At 41.2% G+C, this 11,133-nt stretch overlaps 1 protein-coding gene across 1 annotated transcript in view; it reads left to right on the top strand.

The window, feature by feature from the left end:
• Window positions 1-422: 422 nt before the first annotated feature.
• The window catches only part of LOC103918523 (chromosome unknown open reading frame, human C10orf90), a 74,103-nt gene continuing 63,392 nt past the window's right edge, over window positions 423-11,133 (top strand). Inside the window, exon 1 of the mRNA XM_009325860.1 lies at window positions 423-588. Coding sequence (XP_009324135.1) covers window positions 423-588 — 166 coding nt within the window. The remainder of the gene's footprint in view (window positions 589-11,133) is intronic.

Consider the following 11,133-nt stretch of genomic DNA (forward strand, 5'->3'; position numbering starts at 1 on the left):
ATTTAAGTCAAGAAAATGAAACATTCATGTGCTATAGCTAGATATTGTTGCTGTAGCCGAATGACCCGTGCCTGCCTGCCTAAGGTTGGGAAGGCACAACTGAGTTTCTATTCCAGCTGTAAAACCTGCATTTAGGGACACAAATTTTAACCAATCAGACTAAATAAATCAGCAGGCCCAGGTTTTATCATCACAGATAACCCTCATTAATCCAGCAAGCTTTTCCCGAAGACAAAAGACAAAATGAATTGCTTCATTGGAGTTGCCTGAGCAGCATGCTAATGCGGGGAGGTGGAAGGCATGAATTATTCATGCTCTTGCAGCCTGAGCAGGCAGATCCTGGCTTTTCCTGTTACCATTGCAACAAGTGGCGGCTGGCCCGGCCGCACTCGGGCCATCGCACATCCCCGGAGAGCACCGAAATGCCTTCTGGAGAGGGAAAACCTCCGTGCCTCCGCTGTGCCCGACACAGTCGGGTGGAGTTTCAGGTTAAGCCTTATGCAAAATGGACCCGGGAAACACAGTCTTTTGTAACTCAAATGTACTTGACCATAAACTACTCTTCTTGGAAGAAAACAGGTTGCTCCGGTAAGTTTGTGCAACTTTTGACGTTTTCTGAATCTGCTGTAAGCTCTTTTCAGTTTACGGTAACTATAACATGCAGTGTTTTACCAGTCTTTCTAAAAACAGTCTGCATTCTTTTTGCTTTGAAAATGACTTAAGGAAGCCTAAAAAGGCATGCAATATCTTTATTTTTAACTCTAGAAAACATGTAAACAGTATCTACAGAACTGACACTAAAGTTATGATCAAGCCTTCTTAAATTAACTTGTATTATTTAAATTTTCAAATCCCTGTAGCACACTACTAAAACAAAGTATATTTATGATCCAAGTCTGATTTCTTGCAGCCAAAACTGAGACTAATGTAATTCAGTGTCAAACTGGAGAATCTGAAAGAACATGTGTTGCTTTTCATAAGAAATGTTGGTTCCCTGTTGTAAGTGTAACTTGTGTTGTTGCTCTTTATTCAGCTAAATACATTTCTGATTGGGTTGGGAACAGGAACTGAAACCTGCATAACATTCTTACCATGCACTAACTATTCTGTGGTATCATAAAATAGCTGAAAAGCATTGGTAACTTACACAATTTTTCTAAGGATAGGAAGGAGATATATTTTGTATGTAAAGCATATGGCAGTGATGAACTCAGGCTAGACTTACTACTTCTTTTTAAGGTGAAAAACATCAAATTTATTTGCTTTATTATTCATTATCAGTATACTTACCTATAATATTTGTTTCAGTTGTTTGTCTGATTTTTGTTATTTTCTAGTAGTGATACTATCGGCATTGCCTGAGGACTCTCAGGTAACTCACTACTTGGCACAGTCAAAAAATTGATATAAATAATCACCTCCCAAGAGCAGATGCCATGGATAGGAGCGTGAATATGAAATGAATCATGAATAAGTTTTGATTGTGGATAACAAGCTCTCCCTCTTTTTATTTGTTTGTTTTTAATTACGTAGTCCAAATTCTGCTGCTTCTACTTTATTTTCTTTGTTTTGATCATAAAAGCATTTCATTTGACATCCAAAAGACAGCCAAATTTTAAATGGATGAAAGTACAGCATAATGATATCTAGGGCTAACAGTAATTAAATGCCCTATGTTTTAAGAAAAAAACAAGAGGTGAAAATAGGGATATGTAAATAACAGGAGATATGCGAACAATGGATGTAATCCTACACTCCTTAATCATGGGAGTAATCCTTATTCATGTAAATAATCCTGTTGGTTTCAATAGACTCACATCAGTAGGTGCTGTAGCATAAGGCCCATATTTTTCAAGGAGATAACAGTGTCTGTTTTACCTGTTTTTTCTGTAATGTAATTCTAGCAACACAGTTTTTAGTAATGTGTTTGAAAGTGTTAGTGATAATATTAAATTAGACTTTATCAAATGTCTGGTTTGCTTCTAAAAGTATAAAAGAGAAAAATGGAATAATGTATTAAATGTGTCAGTAAGAAGGTACAAACCCCACATTTTATTAGACATGTGCTTGCAGCGGAAATAGCACTACTCACCCTGTTGACTGTATTTGTAGATTACTTTTTGGTACGAGGTATATAAACTTTTCTTATTTTAGGATAGGATGTAACTTTAGCAAAAAATCACTATGACACCTGATGTCTCATAAAGTACATTTGGGTGTCCCTAAAAGTGATGTTGATAAATATTGTTCATCCTTCTGATTGAAATACATGGGTTTTGTGGTAACGTCCTGTGAATATTTTTATTGCTGTTATGGTCTCTGAACTTGCCAAAATAACACCTGCAGTTCTGACTTGGGAAAAATGCATTTGTATAAATGTTGTGGTTGTGTTGCCCTCCTCATCAGCCCAGCTTGGCACCTCTGAGCTTTCCACTCCCAGACCATATAGTGCTGCCCTGTAATCCAGGATGGGTCTTGGGAGCACCTGTGTGCCCTTCTCCAGGCAGTGCATCTGTAAATGATGGAAAACTAATTACTTAGAAGTTTTTGGTACGATAGGGTTGAGAAGTATAAATAGTCATGAACTGTTCCTGGTGCTCTGCAAGCCATCAACCTGTGTTTGTGCTGGATGCCAGCAGTGGTAGTGTGGATATGAATGTTACTTTATAATCACTGCAGTCATTGCTATGTTAAGATGCTTCCTCTGTGGAAACATTCTCTTCTGTGCACCCTGAAGGGGCCAAAATAGAAATGAAGTAAAAATGCAATGAATGATGGTTCCAGATGGTACACAAGACTTACAGTTAAGTGAAGTTGGTATTAAGTACCTGTTGGCTTTTTGTTTGTTGCATTGAGATATCAAGAATGAACTTTTATTCTTTACTCAGCTTCAATACATGGCAAAGATTTTAGTGTTTTGTATTTGCAAATGAGATACGCTATATTATTAGCATCTATTTGCACAGAGACATCGTATAGAAACAGTTTAAAGCTGAGGCTAAATGGCTGTTCTGGGCAGCAGAGTGCTGGAGGCAATAAAATGACCAGTGCCAAGAGGCTGGTAGGGCAGACTGGCAGCTGCTGCCAGGGGAGAGTCTGGAGTGACCCTTGGCAGCAGCGCTTCTTTTTGCTTACTCCATGCAGGGTCCCAGTAGGAGCATTAAGTCTCTCCAGGTAAGTCCCTTTCTGTCCCCTGACCCCTGGCAATGGCAGGAGCAACACGATTCCTAATCCTTGGACAACGCCACAAGCATTGGTTGCACATTAACTTCAACTTTATAACCAGTTTTGAGGGTACTTTTTTCTACATCCGTTCTCTTTTGTTGAATTGTAAAAAAAAAAAATCACATGCACTATTTTTGTTCAAGGATCTCCTTGTGGCAATAGGCAGAGGCCAGGTGCCCATTTTAATTTTTACCACCTTTCGTGAGTTTTAGAGATGGCTGTTCATGCAAATTTATTGAAAAGTCTTTAAAATTTGGCCACAAAAAGTGCTTTAGAATGGTTCAGTTCATTTTGTATCAAAAATCACGTGTGCGGCCATTTGGAACAGCCTGGGTTTTTTTCTTTGAGCATACAAACCATGTGCAGTAAGAGGTGTTTTCTGTAATCACTGACATATCATTCTCATGTCTCTTCATTAGAGGATGCCCGTGTCTCTTTTCTTCCCATGCAAGACAGAGGGCAGGCGGATGCATAGTCTCCGCTATTTCCCCAGGTTAGAAGCTCTGTGAGAGCAAAGCTATGGGTGTGCATGCTGCCAGCGATGGTAAGAGCAGGTTCTTCGTGGTTTGGCAGCATTGCCTCCTTTGTGTAAGAGGTATTTTGCTGCTCTTTGGGGTTGGTGACACAAAGGCAGCGCATTGCGGCCTTTGTGCTGTGGCATTGCTACGGTTGATGGACTTTGCTGTATCAACGTGGAAGCGTGATGAGGTTTCCTACTTAGGGCTTCCATTGCAAAGCTTGTATAAATGGTAGTTAAGCTGGAATGAGATATTTGAAACGATACCGACCTCCAGTTCTAAGCTCAAGTAGTAGACAAAATAAAAGGCAAGTTTTAAAGCACAGGTAGAGGAAATTTCTAGCTGTGATTTTGCAGCTGCCTGGGAGCCTGTGGCAGATAAAGCAGAAAGACTGGAAAAACCAGCGTGTAGCCTGCACAGCGAACAGATTGAGCAAGATCTGGGAGCATGGCCCTGGGAAAGCCGAGTGCTGGCTGAACATCATCCACTTACTTACTTTACTGGTCCTCCAGGTCAGAGCCATGTAGCAAACTTCAGCTAACGTAGCACGATGTGATTGCTGGCTATGGAGCAGAGCCTGGAGCAGATGTGTCCTATGGTTCGGCGTGTTCTTGTGGTGGGACTTGCCACATTTGTTGTGGGTAGGACCTTGGGGACAGCAGTGCCACATGTGTGACCAGGACCCAGTCCCCAGTGGAAGGGAACCACAAGACATTGTGGATTACTCAGTTTGGTCTTTAACCTTAACAAAAGACTAAACCAACACAACTACCTTAATTATATGCTTTTATTACTAGCTGCCTAGTGGCTTCTAAGTGGAAAAGCTGAGCTGGTATGACTACACATATTAAATAGGACAACTGCACAGGTAAAACTGCAATGCATATGGACTTCTTATAATAAAGGTTTTTACTAGTTCTCCACCTGTTCCTTTGCTGTAAATCCCGTTCTGTGTCTGAGAGCAGCCAGGCCTGGAGGAGCATGAGTCCTTACCCCCTTTGCAGTCCAGCCCAACCCCAAGCTGATATCTCCCCAGGGCATGTTTCAAGACTGTTGTTTTTTTATACAACATTGCTCTTCTTTCATGTGACGTTTCTGTCTTTGTATCTCTCCAGAGAGGGAGAGGTGAGCAGAGGATCATCACACTCCAACCCATGTCCCAGGCCCAAACCTGTCTCAGATGACAATCAGTGATGTGCAGCATGCATTAATCACAGTTGTGTGATGGTGTAACACGTCAGTCACACATCCCATGGCATGTAAAATTCATGCATGAAAGATTCATCCTCAAGTTTTGAATTGCATAGTTCTTTGGGAAAGTGCATTTCTTCCTCCTGGTGGGATAATCGGTTCAGGAATTAGCCGAGCTCCTGAGCAGTTTTTGTTTTGCATGCACCCAGTAGTGACACCTAGTGATATCCAAGGAAGATTTGATTTCTTGAACAGAAGAGCGGGTAGGGGGCAAGAGGAGAGAGCCCCAGACTCTTTTCTGTTTGAATTGCAGATGGTGAAATCATTCTGAGCTACAGAAAGGGAAGTTCTGAATCTGAATGTCAGCCTTAATATATTTAAATGATGATAACTACTGAACTGTCACCTAATGGTTGACAGTAATTACTAACAGGCAGAAAGCAACTGGTTTTACAACCTGCATTTGAAGAAATCTAAGCTGTAAAGTATATTGAGGGTCCATGCCACAGCCTTGTCATGTAGCCATGGCTGACAAATGAAGCATTTCCTCCAGATCTGAATTAGCTATATTAGATGAGTAAAAAACACTGATTGAAAGCCTTTATTTCACAGCCTTCAAGAACTGACTTGTCTGTAGTATGCATTGCTGTATTGTGCTGTGAGTGCAATTAGCTGGAAGAATGTGTTCATTTTCATTCATTAGTTGAGTGGTGTCTTTCAAAATGATCTCTAGCATTATGAGCAGTAAATGATGGTATGCTTTCAAAGGTTAAACCATTTGATTTTTTTTAGTATAATTTGCTTATGTTCAGAGAAGCTACATTAGGAATATTATTAGACACTGGAGTCTCCCTCTAACCGTTATGGTAACGAACAACTGTTGGAAACTGTTTGATATTTCCATGGTTTGAGGCATCAGTGGCCCCAGAGACAAACATGTTATCTTTCAATCAAGTCTTTAATTGTTTCCTGAGTTCATAAAAGAGTTAATCTATTACTGGCAAGATATTCACTTCAGTTGTGGGTGAATCTTAAAAAACCTTTTCAGTTGCTGTCAAAATCAAGTGATCTGCGTGAATTACTCTGAATAATACTGCGGTGTTTTTCTGTAGCAACCACTTTGTCATTTTTGCTGTTTTCACATTTCCTGGCAACATGTTCCAGAGAGCTTTGTTCTTGCCATGGAATTACGGTTGCGACCCCCTCCTGTGGCACTGTCTGACACCTGACAGTCCACCAGGAGCAAGTGGGAAAATTCAGCGTAAACTACTGTTGGGCATATGGTGATGACCACTATCTATTTTGAGCATGCATAAACTTTCCTCCACTCCCTGTGAAGTATAGACAGCCTCTTGCTAAGTGTTGCATCCTGACTTGTTGATGGTATATTACCATTAATAATTAGGGTCCTGCCTAGGGATGTATCACAAACAACTAAAAATACATCTTTGCTGCCTTTATATAAACCTTTTCTGATGATTAAAGACCATCAGTGCAGGCTTTGTAAGGAACAGAGGATGTAATGGTGCAGAACAAACGTACAATAAACAGTGACAAAATTACCTATTGCCAGTTATTCTGGCAGTCCTTTGGAAGATGAAGAATTGAGTCAAGAGAATATAGATACAATTTCCCTTGTACCTGTAGTATAGCCCAGGATAAACATATGGAAAAAAAAGAAGTGTTTTTAATATCAGAAGACTGAGCAGAAGGTAACGCTAGCTGCAGCCCTCATGGGTGGTGTGGAGCACCTCTTGGATTGTGTTTCAAATCTATCTGTTTGAATCTCATTGATTGTGTTTATTTTTATACTTCTATTGATTTAGACTTCTAGTGTCTCTTAGAGCTGCATACATGTAAAATGAAGTTGGGAGGTCAAGTACACAACAACCAGGCAGGTTGGGGAGATATCTTGCATGGTCTGGCTCGGAAGTCCCCATGGGGAAGTGCAGAGCCCGTGGCCGCACGTGGGCAGCTACTCTCTGCAACTCTTCTGCCTACTGTCTCTTCTGAAACCACCAACTGCTGCTTTTCAGATGCTGAGAAGGAGCCCGCTCTCCTCTCCATGTCACCAGCGCAGTGCTGATACAGCTCTCCTCACATCCAGCATTTCAGCCATGTAGATGAAACAAATACATTCACAGACGATTATATGTGTAAATCAATCTTACCCATAGCTCTTGTGCATAGTGAGGGCTATTTTGGAAATGCATTTAAAATGATTTTTGTTCTAATTTTTTTTCAGTAATATCAGGCTTTACCAGGCAAAGTTCCCCCACAAAGTCTTACAGAAGGAGGGCACTTTGTTCCTGTGCAGTCAGTTTTTGTTAACAGATCACCTTTAGGCTAAATTATACTGAAAACAAGGTTTGATCAACAACTATGTGGCTGGCTCTCACTTTGCTAAAATTTCGTTCAACCACCTTTTTGCTCATGTGACTGAGTGAATGAAAATCAGATGCCCATTAAATTGAAGCAGGTGCTCACCTTCATTAATAATATTGTGCAGTATTGCAAAACCAGAAAAGCAGCCTGCAGTGAGGTTCTGTGCTAGCCTGCAGATAACAGCACAAAATTTCTCAGTGCAATTTTAAGAAAGGAATTGAAGCAATGTGATTTCATTCTCACTTTCTACATCTAGAATTGGATGTGGATAATACAATGTGCATTGTCACACTGAGTATGATATACCATAGACTGCATTGTGGATATATCTCTCATACAATCCTTTCCATATAGAATAAACTAGTTGGACGGAGATACAGAACTTCACGGGAGAAAAGAAAAAGCTGCGTACCAGAATGGACATAACAAATTGTTAACTGCTGCTCCAGTAGATTTAGGAGGGTTGCTATGGTTTCTTTTATAAAAATCTTCCAGCCACAGAAATGACTCTTGCAAACAATGCTGTATGTAGGTGTAAAGAACTGTATCACACATGCAGCACCAGCCTGTGTGTACAGGGCCAAGCACACCAGCAAGCGTTCAGTGCTTGGTGAGTGCTGAGCATCCGCCAGTTCAGTCATTCCCTGTCCTCTTCTTGATATTAAATTGTCATAATGCAAACTGAGAACTGCCTAGTGGTAACAGCCGTTGCTTGGTGAAAAGGCAAGCGCATCGCATGGCATTGCTAAAACACCCCAACTTCTATTTTCCTGTTGTATCCTCCTCTTTTTGTTATCTCATATTTCTGAATTTCTCAATGCTGAAATTTTTAGGGCAAAGGCTGCTTGCTTCAGGTTTTTTTTGTTCTTTCTTTGCTTGCATAGTGCCTTGAACAACAGTTATGACCTAGTTCTGTCTTTTAATTGCTATTGCAATATGAATTTTAATTCCAACTAGAGTCCAGATGTATTGAGGATATGCAGCACATGTCAGGGCAGTGCCATTTATCTTACAGGCCAGTGTTTCCCAGCCCTTTGAATTCAGGGAGCCCTTAACCTTTTTGAAAAAAGTCTTAAACCATCATCATGTATTTCACTGTTGTCTGGTGATGGGAAATGGAGATAATAACTGTTAATCTAAATGCTAATATGTATTTTCTCTTACAGCTTAGTTTGTTTTACTGTTCTTTAAGCTTTGACTAAAAATATTAATGGAGATAAATGTGAGCCTTGTGCTTGCATTCTCCAGTGCCCAAGTGAAACTGGACATGGCTACTGACAATTTCTAGGAGCCCATCTCTGCTTATAGATGCTTAATATTTTTTGCTTCTTTTCATGACCATTGTTGGTAACTTATGGACATTGGTGGTAGAAGATGAGTGGGTCATCAAGAACTGTAGGTATTATGCATCTGGTGGAGATCATAACTTGATGAACAAGGTTTTTATCATGCTCCAGAAGACTACACTTTTTGGAACAATGTAAACTTTGTCCACAAAAAATATCTTTATTTACTTCTCTGCACTTCAGAAGAAACACTGGCTACATTTACTGCATTTTGAGCATCCCACAGATTTCCTCTATCAGTTGACATTTAGCTGTTTTGCTTAGCTAAGATTTCCGTCTTTTGCTCCACTGAGATGGGTAGTGAAGGCAAGTTATCAATATGCCTTCTACTGACTGCTCCAGAAAGGGTTTAATTTTAATCATTCTATGACTGCAGCTTGTGAAAGACACTGGAATCCTTTGAGATGGGAAAAAAAAAGCATATATAAAAACATAATTTGTTTTAGGTTAGTTTAGATCTTGAAATGCTGGGATACACTAGTATTCAATCAGCATAGAAGTTTAATTGTTCATGTTAAGGAAACTGCAAAATGGAGAAAAAATAGCAGTTTCTGATGTACATGTAAGCATGCCCTACCCGAAACATAACACATACAAGGTGTGTGTGACCAGAGGAGTTTTTCTTTATATTATACCAGCTGATGTAGAATGCAGAAAAGGAGAGTCAATAATACCCTGGAGAGCCAGAGGAGGAGCAGAAAGCTGAGGACACAGCCTTGCACAAGCACTGGAAATGTGGCTGGGAGGAGAAACCCAGGGAAGGACAGCACATGGGCGTGTTTGGGTTGAGTGCTGGTAAAAAAGCTGGTAAAAGCTGGACCTAGGAGCAGAGCAGCTGGCTAGGCTGTGGCTCCACGGGCTCCTCCATAGGCAGTCAAGGCTTTGTGTCATCTTTGGGAAGGTGCGTGGAAGGAGGATCCTTGTCTTCATCATTACAGTATCCTCTTTCCCAAAAACTATTTGCCATACCCTGGTGCTTGCTAGCCACTCTGCCAAGCGAAGATTTAATAGCACAGCTGCTCCAAATTGTTATCACAGTGATGTATTACAGATATGACATATAATGCAATTTCTTCTCACAGTAGACATAACGTTACTGCCTTATATTATTACTGATATTTGATGTACAATACAACTATATTTAATTAGCTAACTAAAATGCATTCCTTGCCAAGGATATGGTGAGCAGGAGGGAAAATCACCTTCTTGGAGAAATGCCTCATAGCAGGATGACTAAAAAAAGCAGATAGTACAGTCTGAGAAACAGAAATTTAGTACATTAATCCCCAAGACCCCCCAAAAGCTGTGGAGCCTTGTAGCTGAGATTTCAGAGCACAAATCAGCAATTTATCTGTAAAATAAATCTCTTTAAAAGGAAACTGTCATGATATCACCTACCAACATTTTAGAACAGCAAATTAATCTAAAGGTTATGAGAAAGATAGCAGAAAGACACTTCTGTGCTCAAGGGATAAGTACTTTTATGTTTGGGAAAAAGACCTTCTGTTCCTCACCCAAAGGGCTGAAGCCCTGCCTTAAGTGTAAAATTCAGCCATGGCCCAGGGAGTCATCCCTAATACAACCACGCTTATATAGTCTCCTTGATACTCACATTCACAGTGGCCACATGAGATCATTAAATAAGGTTTGATCTTCTTTTTGCATCCTCCATGGAGGCAGGAGACCAAGGTTGTTGGCCAGCAATCTGTGTTGGTCTCTCGACTCCTCTTTATGTGGTTGATGGCAATTTCTATGCTGCCATGCTGCCCAAAGCCAAAAGCTCCCTCGACAGTGCACAGAGCCTTGCACCAGCAGCTGAGCTATTAGCAATTGCTTTCATGTACTTCTCTCCTGTGGGAAATGTGGGCTGACTTGGTTATTGTACGTGGGAGGAGGATGTGAGAATGCGAGCCAAACACCACCGCAGGTCCCTTTTCTCTGGCAGGTGGAAAGATAAAAGGGCTTGTAAATGGATCTCTGAGCCCTCTCCCATAAAACCAGGGGGTCATTTCTTGCTCAGGGCTCATCAGGAGTCTGTGAGAAGGGCCCCCTCTTGCATAGCCTCTGCTGCTTTCACCCCACGAGGTGGGCATAGGGTGCAAGGGCTGCAATGGGGCAGGACCACAGCTGCTGCAGCGCCTGGTTGGGGCAAGTAAGTCTGTGGCTCCAAAATTGTGTTGTTACCTGCAAACCTCTCCCTGAACAAATGGGACTGCACAGGGCATGCTTGCGGGAAGCGTTCAAGGAAAGAGGGCTGACTGTGGGGTTGATAGCCTTGTGCAGAGTTAAAGATCTGTTTCAGTGGCTTCTTCCAGGAGCTCGTCCAGCTCGGGGAGCAAAAAGGTCAGAAAGAGCCAGGGGGGAGGAATCTGAGGCATAGCTCAGCGAGCTGCAAGGAAACTTGTGCTACTGTCTGCATTTTACAGGCTGGTAAATGAAAGTCCTGTTCCGGGTCTGTGAGAAGCAGC

This window comes from Pygoscelis adeliae, unplaced genomic scaffold, assembly GCF_000699105.1.
Source record: "Pygoscelis adeliae isolate BGI_AS28 unplaced genomic scaffold, ASM69910v1 Scaffold4, whole genome shotgun sequence".
Lineage (NCBI taxonomy): Eukaryota > Metazoa > Chordata > Aves > Sphenisciformes > Spheniscidae > Pygoscelis > Pygoscelis adeliae.